General features: G+C 29.1%; 1 protein-coding gene and 2 long non-coding RNA genes across 4 annotated transcripts in view; 2 read left to right on the forward strand and 1 right to left on the reverse strand.

Moving 5' to 3' along the window:
- LOC145973873 (cytochrome P450 4c21-like) overlaps positions 1-9,916 on the reverse strand; it is a 30,511-nt gene extending 20,595 nt beyond the window's left edge. The window contains exon 1 of one of the 2 annotated variants that reach the window (XM_083103625.1): positions 9,785-9,916. In XM_083103625.1, the coding sequence (XP_082959751.1) occupies positions 9,785-9,794 (10 nt within the window). In that variant the 5' untranslated portion in view covers positions 9,795-9,916. Of the gene's footprint in view, positions 1-1,589; positions 1,789-9,784 lie in introns of those variants that run through there. The other variant, XM_083103539.1, reaches the window with a different exon arrangement.
- Positions 4,235-5,848, forward strand: LOC145967417 (uncharacterized). Its single transcript, XR_014437415.1, has 3 exons — positions 4,235-4,349; positions 5,623-5,722; positions 5,799-5,848. It is a non-coding gene; the product is annotated as an uncharacterized LOC145967417 (long non-coding RNA).
- On the forward strand, positions 9,382-11,136 carry LOC145974353 (uncharacterized). The gene is made up of 5 exons (XR_014439647.1): positions 9,382-9,943; positions 10,190-10,230; positions 10,309-10,450; positions 10,582-10,739; positions 10,822-11,136. It is a non-coding gene; the product is annotated as an uncharacterized LOC145974353 (long non-coding RNA).
- The last annotated feature ends 11,874 nt before the right edge of the window (positions 11,137-23,010 follow it).

Below are 23,010 nucleotides of genomic sequence, written 5' to 3' on the forward strand. Positions count from 1 at the left end.
ATAATTTAATTTTATATTTATATATGAAAATAGATAAATATATAGAAATAAATAAATACAGGTTTTTCTACAGATATTTTTTCTTATCATCATTCATATTTTTCTCTCTCCCTACATACATACACATAATATAAATATATTGTATTATATATAAAAAATAAATAAACAATAATATATGAAGTACGTAATATATACATATATACACATTATTTTCTCGATATTATATTAAGTGAAATATGTGCGCTTTTTTCTGGTTTTGTGCTTTTTCTATGTTCTATTCTTTATATTCCTTGAAAATTTAAAGGAATATAAAGTATATACATATAAAATAAATATAAAAAGATATAAAATTTAATGTCTATCTTTTCTATAACTATCCTTTCTATAACTATCCTCTGTTTTATCCTCTGTATTCTTTGGAAATGTATAAAAATCCTTTTTAGATTTTTTAGATTTTCTAAGAAAACATTTTTTACATTTTTTCTTGACGGAAGAGACCACCACCTTCTCGCGGTTTTCGTTGAGCAACAACATGTACTTTATTTATTTACGAATTGATAAATTATACATGTTATTAGAATATTACTCGTTAGAGGATATTATTAACATGCATGATTTTTTTAGGAAAAAACGTACATGTTGGCCAAGAATGGAATTTTATCGTTTATATCTCTTTCTCTCTATGTTTTATTTGTCAAATTTGTTTACATCTTTAATATTCGTTTTTATCATTTATATTCTCTTTCTATCCTTTATTTTTCAAATTAGTTTACATCTTTTATATACAGAATAAATTATAATTAAAAGATTTAATTAATTTATTTAATTTTTTACAGGATTAGAAGATTTATTTGATTATTATTTGTATACAGAATTATAATATTTATTTAATTATTCATATATAAATTTTGTGTGCTTTTACGCGAGACGCGAGATCTGATAAACGGATCGACACGATACTGGGTATAGACACGTCTGACCTCCTCCCTACCTTTTCTGGACTGACGCCCGTGAGGGCGTCTTCCCAATACAACTAGTTCGCACAGAGAAAAATATCATTCTACTGCCAAGAAAAACGATTACTCAGTTTATTTTTCTTTTTTTAAGTAATAGTTTTCTCTTTAACAAAGATTAATCTTGATAATAGTTTTAAAATATACTCATCACAAGTGTTAGAAAATCTCATTATCATGTACTCAAAAGAAGAATTTATTTTCTCTTCAAGAATATTGTAAAGTTGTATCAAAGAAAAATCAAACTTTCTTTATGTAGTAAGCAAACCAAATTTTTGTTTTAATTTAATATTCTTTACTAAAATACTGCACTTACTAAAATTCAGAATGTATTCAATTAAATTTAATGCTTGTGATGAACTTATATATTTGCGGATATACAAACTTATGATATACTTAAAATAAATAATATTTACTTGAATACAGTATACATTTTTCTCTGTGCGGCTGCGACTCCGGCATCCTCTTAAGGTAATCTTATTATGGTAAGATAATTTATCTATCTATAATATATCTCTATAATTTATGATATAAGATATTTTATTGAGTGAATATTTTTATCTTCTTTATTCTTACCATTACAACTCCGCCGAAGAAAATAGTAAGCACTTCCGATAATCGGAAATACTTGTGGACCCGGCAGGGTATTTATCGTTTTAACAGAAGACCGTCGGTAACAATTCAAAATGAAATAAGTTATGACGATACCTATCAATGCAATTAACACTTCACTTACAAATAACATTATTGAAAAATAGTAACAGCAAAATGATAATATGGTTATACATTAATGTTACTACCATTCTGTAGATGTTACGGTCGCTTTTATTATGTCTTCCCCACCCAATCGTACTATAAATAAAAAAAACACAATTTACATAATGTGTCCTTTCGATTAGAAAGTATTAGAACGTATATTAGTTTATTGAAATAGCAAGTCTTACACAAAAGATTTCAAGAATTTTTCAGTTAAAAAAAAATTAGATAAGTTTTGATTTAAAATGCAATTTTTTTATAAGATTCTATACGATAATAATTTTGATGTTATATTTTAAATCAGTGCTGTCACTTATTTGCAACTTTTGGCCGGATTTCTTAGCTCACGCCTATCGCTCTCCTCTTACCGCGCGCGCCTTAGCAACCACGCCGCCGAACGCTCGTAACTAAGGAACGCGGCGGTAATCTCAGGCATGTGCGCGTCACAAATGTAATGTGGCAATCTGTCTAAGTTCTCTTTATTGTTTATTAATAATAAAAATAATTATTCTATTATTACGTATATGTTCTGTAACAATTTAAAATATTTGTGTTTTGAAACGTAATTACAATAAAGAGAACTTAGATAGATTGCCACATTACATTTGTGACGCGCACGTTCCTGAGCGCTCCTTTGTTACGAGCAGCGCGAGCGGTAAGAGGGGAACAGTAGGCGTAAGCTAAGAAATCTGGCCGAAAGTTGCAAGTAAGTGACAGCACTGTTTTAAATGATAATATTCACTCTGCTATTTTTTAAAATTCTTTTAACTTAATGTTAGAGCTATTTTATCTTTGAAAAAAGAAAATAAAATCTTTCAATAAAATTCAAGTCATTTTAAAAGAAGATGAATATGAAATGAAAATATTAATCAACATAAATCCTACTTTTAGTTCTCTCTCTCTTTCTCTCTCTCTTGTTCTTTAGGATTATATTATATAAACATTGTAGATGTGTATTGTATAGATGTTTACATATGTATATATGTATGTTTACATATATGAAGATTAAATATGTACATATATGTATGTATGTATGTATATATATATATATATATATATATATATATATATATATATACATACATAAAGATTAAATGTATATATGTATGTTTATATATATAGGATATTTCAGGATGTGTTAAATGTCCAAATTTAAAATATAATTTTAGGACCGCAAGAAAAAAATTTTCCTCTAAGAATGTGCTTATAAGTATTTTGTTTAAGAGATATTTGGTTTTCTACTGTTAATGAAGAGAAAGGTTTATGCATTTAGAAAGCTATTTCTATTTTTCATAGATTTCCCCTGTCTCTTAGAATAAAGATCGATTTATTATATATGTTACTAATAATAAGGCTAGCTAGTCTTTAGAGTATCTTGTTGATAGCATAAATAAAAAATATCAATATTTGTAGAAAAGTACATTTTATAATTTATTTATATATGTCAATGCTATATGTCAATTCAATTATGTAAAAATATCATATACGATAACAAATTATTTCAAGATTAAATTTCTAACTTAAAATATGTCTTAACTTAAAATATGAATTTAGGACCTCTAAATAAGTATCGGTATTGTAATATCATTCCTAACTTTCCTTTAGATGTCAAATGATATATATTGCTGCTTTTTGTGTAGCAATCGTTTATTTATCGGCTGCTCTTCCGAAACCATGTTCCGATTTGGGTCAAATTTTGTAAATAAGTTCCTTTTAGATAAAACAAAAAATGCTTAAAAAGTATCTTAATTTTTGAATCGCGAAAAATCCTTCTCGTGTACTTCTTTTTTATCTAGCAATATATGTCATTTGACATCTAAAGTTACAGAAAAGTTAGGAATGATATTACAATACCGATACTGGTTTAGAGGTCTTAAATTTATATTTTAGGACATTTAATCTTCAAATAATTTGTTACCGTATATGATATTTTTACATAATTTACATATAGCATTGACACATATAAATAAATTATAACTTATACCTTTGCACAACCATCGATATATTTTTTACTTATGCTACCAACATGATACTAGAAAGACTAGCTAGCTTTAATAACATAATTAGTAAACAGGTCTTTGAAGGCAAGGAAAATCTATGAAAAAACAGAAATAGCATTCTGAATGCATGAACTCTTGTCCTGATTAATAGAAAAAAACCAAATGATAGGAATACATGTGCATGAAAAGAAACACTCCAACTATCAAAGAAAAATACTATGCAGTATAAGTAGTAATCTACTTGAACAAATTCTACCGTTTATGCATTTAACATTTAACATTTAACATTTAACATTTATCTTTCTATGTACGCAAAAGGAAACACTTGACATAGCAGCCACATGATTGACTCTTGCCCTCTCATTGCGCAAGTTATATGTATGTCTGACGCAATCACATGTTCGATCGTGATCCTGCACTCTCTTGTCGCAGTGTCTGTGTCATTTCTCGGTTATTATTATATATTAAACCGTGGCTGTGTATAATAAAAAAAGTTCACAAGTGAAAGTGTGCAAACCCCGTGTACGTTTACGGAGATAACCAAAACGAGAATTTTCCAGGAACAAGATCTTCTCTATCGGTGAGTGTGCTTTTCTTTCAGTATAAGTCGCAAAGACGAAAGATCGAATTCCGCGGACATATCAGCTTTTTTATTTCTTGTTTTCTCTTTGGAATGTTGCAAAAGTAATATTGCTTTATAAAATTGAAATTTCGAATAGCTGAAATCATATAGTTTTTGCAAGAGTGGTCGACTAAATTATTGATAATAAAAATAATATTTGAAATATTTGATAAGTCGTGGTTGCCTGAGAACTATCAATATAATAAGTCGAATGTGGTCAGTGATGCACGAGTTTGTTATTCTGATTTTTGTATCTTTTGTTTTCAATAGAACGAATTGTAATTATATAATAAATGAATCTGACAATAATAAAGGTCATTCTACAATGGCAGTAGCAGTAGGTCGTAGCAGTCGTAAGCGAAATGAACCAAATCCATTTCCTACGGCTACAATGTATGTTCTACGGCGGACGCGCAATCAGAATTAAGAACGCAGAATTCTTCCGTGACTGCGTATGCGCGACCGCCGTAGAACGCACGAAATCCGTAGAAAATGGATTTGGTTCATTTCGCTTACGACTGCTACGACCTACTGCTACTGCCATTGTAGACTGCCCTTAAGAGATCTGCGCGTTAGATATTAAAAATTGTGAACAAATCACTATTGTATAATAATGTCGCATTTGTTTTATTATATATATGTATATATATATATATATATATATATATATACTTATATATATATATATATATATATATATATATATTATTTTTATATATATTTTTTATATTATTTATTTATTACGTTATATATATATATATATATATATATATATATAATATATATATATATATATATATATATATTATATATTACAATAATAATATGTCCATTAGAGTTAATCATTTGCCTTGAAATCAGATAAATCTTATATTATTTTATAAAATATCAGATAAATCTTATATTATTTTATAAAATAATTATTGTTTTTATGACACACAATTACATAATTGTTATATATTATTTAGTGTTTTCAGATTGTTATTGTTCTCAAGTTGTTTTATATCTTTATTATACATAATTTTATTATTGTATTGTGTTCTCATTCAATTTAAATATTTCCGTGTATTTCACAGATATGAAACGTAAATGTTCGTATTTAGTTAGGACGACCGAAAAAAGGAATGTTTTCGTAATTTACATATACATAAGGAAATTATAAGTTAGTTCTTCTAAATGTTCTTATACATTAACTAGTTTTAAATTCTATGTGAAATGTCATATATTTTAGGAGCAGTAAGACGTCAATGACTAAACGAAGGTTTAATAACAATAAAATCAATAATTAGCAGATGACTAATAAATGCTAAACTCAGATTATTAGGATCTATGTAAGTGTTTATTATATTAGTGACTAAGAGGTATTTAATTTCAAATAACTGTATTTAAAAGTTTATTCTCTTTAAGGTCTAAGAAATTCGAAAAGGAATCTTTTAAATGCATGAAGAGAAATCCACTATATCATCTGATATATATATATATATATATATATATATATATATATATATATATTAATATGTATAATTGTGTATAATTGTGAATATCTATTCGACTTTCTCAAGACTTGTAATAAACGTTCCAAAGAAGCATGAGTAATACTATACTGTACTGCCCAATTAGTAATATCACTACAAATATTATTTTCAGCATTTTTATCCTCACTACAGGATTCCTCAGAATTTTCTGGAGCATCATCAGATTGTACATCAGAAAAAAGAAATGTACGTCTCTTTGTAAGCAAATTTATATCTTTGCTAGACTTGTTACATGTAGCATGTGTAGTTTGCAATGTCATCAATTGCTCTCTATCAATATCATTATTTTGAATTATTGAAGTCAATAATCCATTATCTCTAAATAATTCTTTATAAATAGTATCAATATTTTCTGATATTGCAATATATTTTGCTGCTTGTCTATTTTTACAAAGTGCTGTTGTAATTGTCATTGAAGCTGCTCATTTAATCAATAGCCTTTCATGTGATTTTGAGTAATCTCAGATATCCTTCCTTCTTAACATAATTATACCTTTAACACGCAAGGAAAAAAATAAATAAAAATAATACGTGATATAGAGCTGTAAGATTCAATATCTTATTAATTTTATATTTTCTATAAAATTGATGAAAGATTACATTTTAAATTATTATATACGCAATATAGCACATAGAGTAATCAATATCTTTTTGTAAATAGGAAATACATGAAAAATATAAATGGCACTTTATCATATACTTTATCGTACAAAATATGAAGGATTTCATATGGAACGCATGTTTAGTCAATTGAAGAAGATACGTAGACATTTGGGATTTATCTGATAATTTTACATAAAAATAAAACATTTAAAAATAAAAATGTAATATATACATACATGTGTGTGTGTGTGTGTGTGTGTGTGTGTGTGTGTACATATGTATATATTACTAAAAAATGTTTAACATCACACAAAAAGAATATCGCGGAAAAATGATCTTTTTTAAAACAGATAAAAAAGTCGCCAAGTGCAGGCGCCAGCATGATAATTGTTGTATATTTAAAAAATCTGTTGCATAAAATTGTTATACATCCAATCATAAATATGAAATGGTGCATCACAGTATAAATAGTGTTCAAAAAATGGCTAATAAGTGTTGTTTAACATTTCAGTATTTAAAAATGTTTTTTTAAGTGTTAAATGTTTTTTCAAGTGTTAAAATCAGGAAATTCCGTCAAACAAAAAAAATATAATAAATATTTTAAAAGTTAAATATTTTTAAACTCAACAAGAAAATAAAAGGTATATAAATGTATAATTGAATAAATAATAAGAATATTTATAGGCCCATATTCATAATCTGTTTTGATTTCATCTTAAGTAATATCTTGAAGTTAATATAAGTTTATGATTGATTTATAACATCTTAAGAGAGAGAGAGAGAGAGAGAGAGAGAGAGAGAAAGAGAAAAAATAAATAAATATAAAATCTTCTCAAGTTGTCTTAAATGTAAAAACCGAGTATGAATATTGGCTATAGAGTATGATTATAAAAACAAAGTATTCAGTGACATAAAAGATTTAATAATTTTAACAGAAAATAAGAAATATTCAAATAAAATAAGATTTGCAAAATTAATAGTTGTGTTTAGCAAAAAAATAACTTCGCAGTTGTAATTCATTCATTCATACATCCATAGTGCAAAATAAGGATACTAATTATCGTCAATATCGCAAAATTAAATTTAATAAAATATTACTTAGTACTGATGTACGTGATAATTGCTGCATTTTACATGATGGATCCATCTGCATTGTTTTTAACATTGTTCCACACAATAACTCCTATACTTTAGGTGTAAAAAGATTTTTAGAAGTCCATGATTTTTATGATATTGGCATATTATCTTCAAATGTGCAAGTATATAAGTGTGCGATGTTAAGCAATGACATATTTTACATTTCTTTGCATGAAGTTAATACTAAGTGTTATAGAGTGCCTTTTTGGAATTGTATTTCAATGAATGATGGCAACAGTGACGAAGACGATTTGGAAATTACGCAATATATCGTCATTACTCTATATAGCGAGAATCTATAAGATTCATGCTTTTTTCGATCTTTCTACAGGAACTGCAGAAAGTATTTTTCATTTTTTATTTTTATTTATTGTATATTTATGATTTCTCTTTTAATTTATTTTTTATGTCTATTTGAGTTTCTTTCTTAACTTCAGTTTCTTTCTTAACTTGAGTTTCATTTTTACTTTAAAAATTTACAAATCATTGTTATTAATTGCAAATTTTTCAATCCATTAATATATTACAATCTTCAATGTTAAATTGTCTAAGTCTTGTGTTTATTCTAATTTCTTTAAGATAGACTTTTTAAATATTTATTAAATATTTAAATTTTGATAATTCGTTCACTATTAAATAGATATTTCATTGCATTTTCTTTAAACATTACCACTTTGAATATTATTAATTTTTTTAAGAAATACAGATGTATATTTTGTCATTAAGAATGTACTTATACATATAAAAGATAATGTAATTTATGAGTACGTACACTACCCTTCACAAGTTTGAAAACACATTGCATTTTACAGATAAACAATCGCATGGCAGCAATCTGTGCAGATTTTTCATATGAATATATTGCAAGACATTTAAATGATGATATGACGCCTGTTTATACCGAAAATATACCGAATAATTATTACGCGGCACCGAACTGCTCGGAGTTAAATTTCGCGCGTTGATTTGTTCTGCCAATTAGTGCTACTACAGCATATCAGATGCTGTAGTGGAATGCCTGTAATATTTACGCGCATTAGAAACATACATCAGAGTAATAAGAACTTATTTAAGTGCAGTTTGATTTTAGTTTCTGTAAAAGTAACAAAAATTACTACAATCATTAAAAATGGCTCCGACGTGCCAAATTCCATATGAATTGCGAGTCAAGATTATTATTTTACAAGAAGAAGAATATAACATCCGGCAAATATTGAAGAAATTAAAGTTATTTTCTTTATATATACCCCAGTGAGAAAGCTAATATCAATTCGATGTCGAATCGATATCAATACCGTCAGAATATATCAATATGAATGCAAACATCAACGAATTTTCAAATTTCGATCTTTTCTCGATATATCTCTGTAAGATTTATATTTTAAAATATAATTGATTTTACAAGCTTTAGTACTAATTATAACAATTTTTGAAAAATTAGCTTAGTTACGTTCAAAAATATTCATAAATTCGAGTAAAAAAATGTTTGAAGCGACTCTTAATTATATTTTAAAATATAAATCTTACAGACATATATCGAGAAAAGATCGAAATTTAAAAATTCGTTGATGTTTGCATTCTATGTAGCACATTGATATATTCTGACAGTATTGATATCGATTCGACATCGAATTGATATTAGCTTTCTCACTGGGACTTATGGAGGGTACTGTATATTCGCTTACTAGGTAAATGGAACGACCGCCGAAGCGAGTGATTAATAAGCCACCGTTATGTAATAACCTCGTTATGTAATAACCTCGTCTTCAGAAGAGGCTCCGAAGCGCAAAAAAATACGAAGTAATACCAAGGAAGGAGAAATCGAAAAGAATATTGAAGAATTGAGGACAGTATTAAAAGAGGACAGCGCCATAGATGAGAACAATATTTTTGATAAAGATTTAGTGACACAAACACAACATTTATCATCACAGACACAATACTTGTCATCACAAACACATACACACTCATATAACGTATACAAATACTCCGTCATACACAAACTTAGACACATATTCAAATAAAACCTACAACACTTGTGCCACTACATACACATCGCACACATATTCTTCAGCACATGATTACACACCACACGTACAAAATGATGTATTAAATTACCCTGCAACATTTTCCAAGTGTCAGGACAAGGACTGCAGAGTAGTTTAGGTCATCCGCACATCCACAGAATGCATATCAGGATGAAATCTGTGACAATTTGATTCATCGTGGCCGGCGAGAGAATCCAATGCATTCCAAAACAGAAGAAAAAGACAATCGGTAAATTCACATGTACACACACATACAGTGCGCGTCAATTATTCCGTTTTCCTAGCAAGGATTGGTAATATCTATCCTCTGCTAATGTACAAGAATCCTATACAAAGGATAGATATTACCAATCATCGCTAAGGAAACGGAACGAACATTCATTGATGAGTACTGTACACACTCACACACATACACACACACACACACATACATATCAGTAAAAATACTTATTTGTTATTATCGTTATGCTTACAGAAGAGTACATGAATGATTAGGCACATCGAGACAGAATTCAAGTAAGTGTATTGTACCTTTTAATACAATCCTAATATTCCATAATACAATCCTAATGTTGCTTCATGTTTTATTTGCAGAAGGATGAATATTTTACAAAGCATTTTAAAATGCGTACAAATTCGCAATCATCCATCGCGAAAACCAAGGAATTTTCCTATAGCATCCCTAGAAGAAATGGATAATTTTGAAAACATTGATGAGAATGCTTACTCTGATGTCGTGAGGAAAAAATTCAAAATTACTATCCAGCAAACATCAATTAAAAATTATATACTCTTACTTGGTGTTTGCTAAGTATTCATCGTTCTAATATAACGTACATTAGCACTAGTTTTCAATATTTTTCTTAGGTAAACTATTTTCGTTACATCGGTGGCTTCAATTTAAAAGAAGCCATAAATTTATACTTGAAAGAATCCTTAGAAGATTCGTTAACACCATCATTTACTTGGTTTGGTCACGAAAGAGATTAACGAGCTCTGTAATGCTCTTACAATGGCGATTTACGGTATATTTAATTTCTTTACATATAATTGTTGGTATTATATTATTTGGTCGTTAATGATAATATATATCTTACATTTTTTTAGAGGCAACGTGCAATAATCAGCACTTCAAAAAACCAACTCGCTCGAAGTTTCAAATACAGATGCGAGAGGCTCTTCGAGCAGCGAAATAAAGATTTAGGCATAGGTTACGTGCTCAACGTATGCAGGCAACTAACACCAGGAATCAGGATTTTTAGAGCGACGAACAGTCAGAGACGATTGGAACAGAGCACACGGAAGATTAAATTAAATATGTGGTTTTCTTTTATGCGATTTCTTTGCGATACATGTATAAGATATACAGATCTTCAAAAGTGCAAAATTTTTATTATTGCGTATTATTCTAAACTTCGTAAAAAGTGTACAATATTCTATATACATTACAGTACAATTATACTGCATATTTATTAAAAAAAAAAAAAATTACATTTACATGTGTTAAAAAAATCTGTCTTAATTATCATGTTCGTTATCATATTATTTTTCTATTACATTTAGAGAAATACGCAAAAATATAATATTTTGTCTACGTCGATGAGAATGTATTTTAGATATTTATTTTTTGATTACATAATTTGGTTATAAAATATATATACACTTATACATATATAATATTTTTATTACAGATTTATTATTATGAAGATTCCATGGCTTTAAGAAGAACGGAACCACTCGCAAAAGAAGGAAATCGTTTGCAGGGAGAAGAAGAAAGACATCAAACACACACACACACACACACACCAAATTTAAAAAGGAGGAACAATCTAGTTCGCAATATAAATCGGCATTTTTCAGTGCCCATTTGAAAAAATATGACTGAAGTAATCTCACTTCGCAATTATTAAACGGCACTTTTTAGTGCCAATTTCTTTAAGCTATATTTTCTACAATTTTCTGAAAAAAATTGATAAACTCTATATAATCATTAATTGTTTTATAATTTTCTATTTTAATTGTGTGTTATTTCGTTTGTTTAAATTTTATTTTAGACATCGGATTCATCGAAAAAACTGTCCACGACGTCGGATTCATCGAAAAAAACTGTCCAAAATTACATGTCTTACTCATATGTGCAAACACGTACATATTTACATATGGACACAAAATTATGTACACTTAATTTAAATTATATATAATGTCAAATTTTATAATATAAAAGGATACAATAATTTAATAATAATAATATATTTATGTAATAATAATACATTTATGTAATTAACAGTTTTTTTTTTATAATTTATTTATTTATAATTGAGATAATATTTAAAAAAGTCTGTCGGTGTTTAAAAATCTATAATTTATTGATCTATGATGATATATAAACAATCCTTCTTTGTTTCAATTAATATTTCTTTTTATTTTTTTATTGGAAAATAGTAAAAATGATATAACATATTAACTTAATAATTTTTATGTTAATTTATTAATAACGAATAAATTATTATAAACAAAATTGTTAAGTTAATTTTTGTATATCATTTTTACTATTTCCCAATGAAAAATAAAAATAATTATTAATTGAAGCAAAGTACGATATTGTTTAAGTATCATCATAGGTCAATAACCTATATAGATTTTTAAATACTCACGTGACGTCACATTTAAATGGTTACAAAACGGCAGATTCGTTTTTTGCCAACAATTTGGTGTCAAATTATGTGCACAAACCTTGCTCGGTTTTTAACGTCAATTTGATATCAAATTATGTGCACAAACTTTATTCGATTATTTATGTCAATTTGCTGTCAAGTTATGTCCGCAAGCTTTGCCAGCAAAACATATACGTATACATATATACAGGGTTTGTCAAAAGTGTGGAAACCCCTAAATATCTCACAAACGGTGCATTTTAGAAAAAAATGTTTCAGGCAAAAGTTGTTTGGTTTCAAAGGGGCCATAAGACGGTACCATTGGTTTGACCTTGAAGAGTCATTTGAAGGTCACGTGAAGGTCACTTCAATTTTTTTAAATGGAACACCCTATATATTTTTGCACACTCTTGTAGCTTATCTCGAGAGCTTTCCAAAACACTATAATTAAGTACCTTTTCGTTAAGTACTTTTTGAGTTATGAGGCTTGAAATAATTTCTTAATTTTACATAAACCGTAAAATATCTTGTAAAATATTCATTTTTCGATTATCTTACCTTAATACTTTTACGTACAAAATAATGAGAGGAATCAATTGGTGTAAAGAAAACACATAGTTGTTTTTAAGAAAAAATATGGAATTGTTAATTGCAAATTACATATTTTTTCTTCAAAACAACTATGTGTTTTCTTTACACCAATTGATTCCTCTCATTATTTTGTACGTAAAAGTATTAAGGTAAGATAATCGAAAAATGAATATTTTACAAGATATTTTACGGTTTATGTAAAATTAAGAAATTATTTCAAGCCTCATAACTCAAAAAGTACTTAACGAAAAGGTACTTAATTATAGTGTTTTGGAAAGCTCTCGAGATAAGCTACAAGAGTGTGCAAAAATATATAGGGTGTTCTATTTAAAAAAATTGAAGTGACCTTCACGTGACCTTCAAATGACTCTTCAAGGTCAAACCAATGGTACCGTCTTATGGCCCCTTTGAAACCAAACAACTTTTGCCTGAAACATTTTTTTCTAAAATGCACCGTTTGTGAGATATTTAGGGGTTTCCACACTTTTGACAAACCCTGTATATACAGGGTGACCCATTTTAACTTAGGCAGCCAAATAACTCGAAAAATAAGCAAGATAGAGAAAAATGTTTTAGACAAAAGTTGTATGGTTTCGAGGGGGCCATAAGATGGTATCATTGGTTTGACCTTGAAGAGTCATTTGAAGGTCACGTGAAGGTCACTTCAATTTTTTTAAATGGAATACCCTATATATTTTTGTACATTCTTGTAGCTTATTTCGAGAGCTTTCCAAAACACTATAATTAAGTACCTTTCCGTTAAGTACTTTTTGAGTTATGATGCTTGAAATAATTTCTTAATTTTACATAAACCGTAAAATATCTTGTAAAATATTCATTTTTCGATTATCTTACCTTAATACTTTTATGTACAAAATAATGAGAGGAATCAATTGGTGTAAAGAAAACACATAGTTGTTTTTAAGAAAAAATATGGAATTGTTAATTGCAAATTACATATTTTTTCTTCGAAACAACTATGTGTTTTCTTTACACCAATTGATTCCTCTCATTATTTTGTACATAAAACTATTAAGGTAAGGTAATCGAAAAATGAATATTTTACAAGATATTTTACGGTTTATGTAAAATTAAGAAATTATTTCAAGCCTCATAACTCAAAAAGTACTTAACGAAAATGTACTTAATTATAGTGTTTTGGAAAGCTCTCGAGATGAGCTACAAGAATGTACAAAAATATATAGGATGTTCCATTTAAAAAAATTGAAGTGACCTTCACGTGACCTTCAAATGACTCTTCAAGGTCAAACCAATGATACCATCTTATGGCCCCCTCGAAACCATACAACTTTTGTCTAAAACATTTTTCTCTATCTTGCTTATTTTACGAGTTATTTGGCTGCCTAAGTTAAAATGGGTCACCCTGTATATATATATATATATACAGGGTGTCGCAGACCACCTGTATCAGCCGAATATCTCAAAAACTGAGCGCGGCAGACAAAAATATTTCAGACAAAAGTTATAAGGTTTCAAGTAACGCATTACATGGCGATATCAGTTTGTCCTTGAAGAGTTATTTGAAGGTCACGTAAAGGTCATCTTCAATTTCTTAAATGGAACTCCCTATTTTTTATTACTTATTCTTGTAGCTTAACTCGAGAGCTTTCCAAAACACTATAATTAAGTTAGTTTTCATTAAGTACTTTCCGAGTTATGGGGCTTGAAATAATTTCTTAATTTTACATAAACCGTAAAATATCTTATAAAATATTCATTTTTCGATTATCTTACCTTAATACTTTTATGCACAAAATAATGAGAGGAATCAATTGGTTTAAAGAAAACACATAGTTGTTTCGAAGAAAAGAAATGTAATTTGCAATTAACAATTACATTTTTTTTCTTCGAAACAACTATGTGCTTTCTTTAAACCAATTGATTCCTCTCATTATTTTGTGCATAAAAGTATTAAGGTAAGATAATCGAAAAATGAATATTTTATAAGATATTTTACGGTTTATGTAAAATTAAGAAATTATTTCAAGCCCCATAACTCGGAAAGTACTTAATGAAAACTAACTTAATTATAGTGTTTTGGAAAGCTCTCGAGTTAAGCTACAAGAATAAGTAATAAAAAATAGGGAGTTCCATTTAAGAAATTGAAGATGACCTTTACGTGACCTTCAAACGACTTTTCAAGGTAAATCCAATGACACCATCTTATGACCCCCTTAAAACTATATACAAAAACGTATGCTCTGATAAAATCAGATGTGATATTATATATAATTATATAAGACTGTATATAATTTTACTTTTTTTTATATAAATAGACATGGACTTTTTTTCCCGGACAGTTTAATATTCTGAATTTTATCTGCTTGTATCACATATCAGAAATTAAAGTGATGGAAATAGTTAATATATTTTTGATCTTTTATTAATAATAGTGACTTTATATATATTTCTGACAGAAATTTGATTGCGAGTACGTGTGAGCTCGGCGCCTGCGCATTATGATTACACTCACATGTCCGCTCAGCTGTAGTTGCATGCTACTGGCGTATGCACTCTGGCAACAGCCTGCGAGAGCTCAGACGGTTTTAGTAAAAATCTTGTGTTCGCGTACTAAATTAATAGTGAAAATGAAGTGTACTCTGCAGGAATATACGGATATGATTGTGGCATAGGGGCTAGCGGGAGAAAATACTTATCGCGCGGCCGTAATTTACGTGGAATGATTTTCCGGGCGTGCACGAAAGCCAAGTGAACGTATAGTTTTACGAGTTGTGCAATAATTATGTGACACTGGGTATCGTGCATAATATCGGGATAACCGGTCCAGCAGTGCGTCTTCGTGTACGAGATGAAGAAAGGATTCTTGAAGCATTTTATGAAAATCCTGGAACTAGCGTGCGTCATGTGGCACATGAATTTGGTTTTTCGCGATACGCGGTACATCACGCTTTACGTGTAATGGATTACGTCCGTATCATTACCAACGTGTGTAACACATTTTATCGAGGGATTTTCAACCACGGATCAATTTTTGTAAAGGTACTGTCATCATCAATTTTTTACATTTACGATACATTCAGCGTACAGTAACGGCATTTTGAACAATTTTCACAAATATTTAAATTGAGAGTGGAATAGGCCTATGGGGGAAACCACTATAAATAATGCGCACCATGCTATCTACCGCAAGGTGGTGTGGAAATGATAGCGCATCATTTTCTCGCCACTAAAAGGACGGGTCATTTTTCGGCGCGGTATTGCGATATATCGCACGCCACCATCATGTCTCGGAGAGCGATCCGCCCATCGCTTCGCCGCGCGCCTAGTATAAGATTACAGTGGGACGACTCTCGTCGCCGCGCGCTTTTACTCACGCAGATTGGCCGATATTCTTTATTTAATTTTTCGTTAATTATTGCGAATATCATAAAACAGTACAAGTCCTTCCTTCTTAATTTGAGCCAATCTACCTCCTTACTTCGTGACCGCGAAAATTTCTCTGACACCCTGTATAATTTACTTTTTCTCTTTCGTTTATTTTCATATTAAATAGCATATTATCTATTATAATATTTGCATATTTCATATTATCTTTCTGATTTATTAAGATAATCCACTTAATCTTATACATAATTATGTTAATACGTACGTTCTTAGAATCTGTAGAAAGCAGATTTTTGAGCAAGCCAACATCTATCAGAGCATTTGTAGAATTCTCCCATCGATTTACGGAGAAAGTAGATGACATTTTTGTGACATTGAGGTAAAGAATTTAATGATAAATTCTTGAACGTCGCCAGTAGATAAAATAAATGAAAGTAATTTAATCGACCACACCGGCAATATTTATTGATGAAAAAATTCACAACGTTTCGACCATGGGTTTTGGTCCTTATCAAGTGAACTGAAATTATTACATATAATATAAACAAATGAATTACAATAAGATGTGACCAAAAAATGGAGAAAGAAGAAAAAATCATATACATACATTGTCTTAGGTAACTAATACGTGGTGAGAAATAAAGAAATCACTGTGTCAAGTCATGTCGACCTCTCGATCCAACACAAAGAGAAAGACTAAACCGCCTTTATTAGTCTATCATAAATATCGTTTAAACTTTCAGTGTCCTTTTGTAAGTTAACAGTGTTGTCAGACTTTTTGATGAAAAACATTTCAGCAATTTCTCTCTTTCTCACATGTCTCTCATTATGCAGAATAATCGGTGTTTATATTATATGTAATAATTTCAGTTCACTTGATAAGGACCAAAACCCATGGTCGAAACGTTGTGAATTTTTTCATCAATAAATATTGCCGGTGTGGTCGATTAAATTACTTTCATTTATTTTATCTACTGGCGACGTTCAAGAATTTATCATTGATTTTACGCTCCTGGACCTAATTATGGAGCTTCCGCAATCTAACATGTTTTTCCAAATGATTACGAATCGGTTTGGCAATACTTACACGACCTTGTTGAAGTCATGGATTAACAATAAGAGGAAGATCTGTACCGCTAATCAACAACTTATTTTCTTACTTCGATGCAGGAGCCACGATTTAATTCCTTCCCATATTGACAAGTTAAAGGCCAACATCACATTTCATAGTAGCAGCATCAACCGTTCTTTTGAAAAAACCACTAAGAAATTCCGCTATAGATTGCTGAATTTAGAAATTAAAGATCTTAATTTTAACCTAAATTATTTGCGTGCCAACGTTGAAAGGATCGAAAGAGCACTCAGTGAAGGTTTACCACGAGATCTTGTTCTTAGATTTTTTGAGTTCAATGAACGGAGGTTCTTAAGAATTACCAACAGATTAAAATCTAATTTAATCAAGAAATTCAACAATTTGACTAATAATAATAAAGCTTTTAATCCTTTCAACAATATCGACACAGCGCGTTGGCTGATTAACATTAGTGGTAAGAATATTCCCGATAGAGTTTCTGAACTTCTGAGTCTTGGTGACAATTTTGGGTTACCGGTGCATCAGTCTTTTAAGAGCGACCGCTTGGGTGTTGTTCTTGAGACTTTGAAGAACTTTGAAATCAATTATAATCGCATCCCCAGGGAAGCTGTTGAAATGACCAGAATTTCGATCGCCAATTCTCTCCAAAAATTCCTTTGTGAGAGTAAGCATATTAGCTCTGTAGACAGATATATTCTTAAGGGATTCTCTCTTTGTAAACGGTTCTTGCGTGATAATGATGATTTGTTTGTCACCAGGGCTGATAAGGGTCAAGTCACAGTAATCATGGACAAAAGTGATTATGTGAGTAAGATGGAGGCTCTTTTGGGTGATCAATGTACTTATAGAAAATTGAATAAGGATCCGATCAGAAAATTAACCAATAGAATTAATACTATTATTAAGTCCTGGCGAAGTAACGATTTAATTAATGAGACTACATATAGAAAATTAAACTCTACTAATGGTAACTTGCCGCGGTGTTATGGTCTGCCTAAGATTCACAAAGCGGGTTTTCCACTACGGATTATTGTGTCATCACTTGGCAGTCCGTTATATAATGTTGCGCAATACATTCACGATATACTACAGATTTCGATTTTGGAACCTAAATCTCACATTAAGGATGGTTGGACTTTTGCCAATAGTTTGAAAGATAAATTTATTAACGATGACGATTTAATGATTTCACTTGATGTTGCTGCACTTTTTACTAATATTCCTAAAGATTTAGTTGTAAATGGTGTTACTAAACGTTGGAATTACATTGCGCCTAACACTAAATTTAGCTTGTCTCAGTTTTTATACGCGATTGAAACGGTTTTGGATTCCACTAGTTTTTCGTTTAATGGACAGTTTTACGAACAGATTTTTGGTAGCCCCATGGGGTCTCCCTTGTCTCCTATTTTGGCAAATATCGTGATGGATGATCTAGAAACGCATTGCTTGAGTTTATTGAGCTTTGATGTGCCGCTGTATTATAGATATGTTGATGACATTTTTACCATTGTTCCACGCTCAAAAATTGACGAGATTATATCGACTTTCAATGACTATCATCAACGTTTGACATTTACACATGAAACTGAGTTTGATTCGCGTATTGGTTTTTTGGACACGACTGTTATTCGCTCGGATGGTCGGCTTTTGACGGATTGGTACAGAAAACCTACTTGTTCTAATAGATACACTAATTTTCATTCCAAACATCCGTTTAAATATAAAATTAACACCATTTATAGCCTTGTTGACCGCGCAATTTTATTATCTGACGCTCGATTTCATTTTAAGAACATCGATATTATTAAACAGATTCTTTCCAACAATTGTTTTCCAACTCAAATTACAAACCGTTACGTTAAAAAAAGACTAGAATTTTTGAAACATCGCGACAATGTAAATATGAATACGGAATGTGATAATGCGACTACATCATGTTACATCTCGTTGCCGTTTGTAGAGAGCTTGAGCGATGAGATTAGTCGCCTTTTTAAAAATGTTGGTCTGAAGGTTGTCTATAATGTACCTAATAAACTGAATTCATTAATCAAACGTGGAAAAGATAGATTGCCTATTAATAACAGGACTGAGGTCGTTTACAAGTTAAACTGTAAAAATTGTAATATGTCATATATTGGCCAAACAAAAAGACATTTAGGCACTCGTATCAAAGAACATTGCAACAACATTAAATTGCACGAAAGCAATCTTTCTGTGGTTAGCAAACATAAACTGGAACTTAATCATGACTTCGATTGGTCAACACCGATTATTCTGCATAATGAGAGACATGTGAGAAAGAGAGAAATTGCTGAAATGTTTTTCATCAAAAAGTCTGACAACACTGTTAACTTACAAAAGGACACTGAAAGTTTAAACGATATTTATGATAGACTAATAAAGGCGGTTTAGTCTTTCTCTTTGTGTTGGATCGAGAGGTCGACATGACTTGACACAGTGATTTCTTTATTTCTCACCACGTATTAGTTACCTAAGACAATGTATGTATATGATTTTTTCTTCTTTCTCCATTTTTTGGTCACATCTTATTGTAATTCATTTGTTTATATTATATGTAATAATTTCAGTTCACTTGATAAGGACCAAAACCCATGGTCGAAACGTTGTGAATTTTTTCATCAATAAATATTGCCGGTGTGGTCGATTAAATTACTTTCATTTAAAGAATTTAAATTCTCACTCTGTATCTTTCTTTTTTCTCTTTTTCTTAAATTCAACGACATAGACATAAAAATGCTAATTCTGTTATAATTTTACTAAATGTAAAAAGACTAAAATTTTATTCTTTTACAGATGGAACCTGAATTTACCGATAAAATGCAAGGATACACAGTGCAATGTTTTTTCATTGAGGACCTAAAAAGCATTCAAATCTGCGACGACGAAAATATCACAACTGCAACATTGGAGCACACGGTGCACAATCTTCAACCTAACATGATATATTATTTTCGAGTACGTGCACATACTGAAATTATTGCTGGTCCTTATACGGATTTAATCGATGTATTGACTACGCATGAAAATCCAATACCTAAATTATTATTAGCAACAAATGATGGTGTCAACATATTGGACTTAGATTCAAATGCCATTATTAATCTCGTTGAACAATCGACGTAACAGATGTCGCTTTATCTGTACAAGAACATAGAATTTATTGGATTCACAAAAATAACCTAATGACATTGGAGCTTAATGAAAATAATATCACAAGAATAAATAGTTTTCATTATTATCCATATCATCGCTGCATTGACAAGAAATCTATATTAGGGAGTTATGGATATGCTACTGGATAATGGATATATATATATATATATATATATATATATATATATGTATATATATATATATGTATATATATATATTATAAAGTTCGACTTAACAATGTGGAAAAATGGCATAATTAAATATAATAAGATTATATGTATAAATTGGAATAATTCACATTTCGATTGGATATTATCGGCTTTTATAAATATATTACCATCTATCCCAGTCAGAAATGTAACTTTGATTCAAAGTTGATTCAACATCGATATGGTTGACAACTGGTTGAGTCGATATTTAGTCAGAGATGTAACGTCAATTCAATGTTGATTCGATACGTTTGACCTGCAGTTGATGCGTCCGCTTGAGTCGAATAATTGAATAAATTTTTTGATTTTCGTGCAATATCGATTTATGATTTTTGAATGTTTCATATAGCGTGAGATTATTTAAATTAATTATAAGTAATTTTTTTATTATTACTAATTAATAAAATATTAAATTTGCAAGAGATAAAAATTATACGCGATAATTAAAATTAAAAATTTTTGATATAATTAATATTAGAAAAATATTAAGAATATATTGAGGCATAAATATATAAAATATTATATATATATATATATATATATATATATATATATATATATATATATAGAACTATTTCTATAAGGTTTTGCAATTTTTTTGCGAATGCGTTCTAACTACGCGCGGTAATCATAACCGCGGTGAAACAACAGAAAGCACAGATCGATGTGTGCAAACATATGTTATGTGCAGTTATTGTGTGTGCGATATTTCTTTTTGCTAACCGAGTTTTGCAAGTCTCGCAGTCTCGACAGGTAAGATTGGATAAATAAATTTCTATTTTAATAAATATAATATTCGGTTGCAAATAGTTAATTTAGTAATAGCAAAAATATTTGTCCGCTACGTAGTGCCTATGCCGGCTTTGCCACACGTGGACACACACCATATATTATAATAAGTTAAATTGAATAGATCATTAATATATATTCTTTTTGATAGTTAAATTATAAAACAATTTTATTCAGTAGTGAAAAATACACATAGTAATGTAATCTTGTATCATATTTATTTATCTCTCAACCTAACCTAAAAGTAATAAAGCTATTAAATTTTGAGAATGGAATATTTATTAATATAAGATAGAAAATAAATATTTTAAAAGTGTTAAATTGTTTATTAGTACAATTGGAAAATTTCCGTATACAGAATAATTAATGCTTTAAAATGTAAAATTGGCTATTTACTTTGTAAATAGTGTATAGCGAACAAATATTTTTGCTATTACTAAATTTAACTGGCAATATTTATTTTTATTTTATAATATTTTGCTATTGTATGTAGAGATTAACATTTGCTGAAATAAAAATCAACTCTTATTGATGAAAGCATCTTACAAGATAAAAAAAGAAGTTCAAATTAACAGTACATAATGGACATCGATGAGAATAACAAGGTACATATATAATTATTTTTACATATAATACATTGTACATTTTTTTATGTGTGTGTGTGTGTGTGTGTGTGTGTGTGTGTGTGTGTGTTTATATCCATTTCTTATATCTGATTAGTATTATTTTTTTATGTAATAAGAATGCTATGCTCAAGTGATTAAGATTTCTGTTGTTTGTTTCATACGAAATTCAGATACTTTAATAAAAAGAATAAAGATTAATTAATTATTCTAATTATATATGTTCATATTCTATTGTTTTCAATGTTACAGATGACATATATTGTTTCTATATTCTATATACTACTTCTATATGTACTAACAATATTACATATATTGTTAATACATTTATTAACAAATATTATTATAAATTATCATGCAGTCTAGTCTATGTTTCTCAGATAAACTATGATAAATATTAATTTATTTGATTATTTTTCTGATTTTAGAAGCAAGTTTAGCTATATTAAAGTCATAAGTACTTACTATTTTATATTATTTCTCCATAAGGATTTTGAGTGTCATCAATCATTGATCTGGCATAATATTTAGAAGGTACATAATATGAAGTATATCGCAGAAGTCATATTCTTATTTTCTATGTAAAAAGATATAATAAAGTTTTAATTTATCTCTTGTACACTTATTCACGGATTATCTTCAGCTAACAATAAATGACAAGCTTTTTTTATTAATCTTTAAAACAATTTAAAAAGTTTTTTTATATTTAAATTTTATTGATGTCCTTATTTTACATGAAGGAGGTTTTTATATTTCTAAATTCCTTTAAATATCATTTATTTGTAATTTGTTGTAGA

This window comes from Camponotus vicinus, unplaced genomic scaffold, assembly GCF_025532165.1.
Source record: "Camponotus vicinus isolate PSW18456_S1 unplaced genomic scaffold, iyCamVici1.0 SCAF_1, whole genome shotgun sequence".
Lineage (NCBI taxonomy): Eukaryota > Metazoa > Arthropoda > Insecta > Hymenoptera > Formicidae > Camponotus > Camponotus vicinus.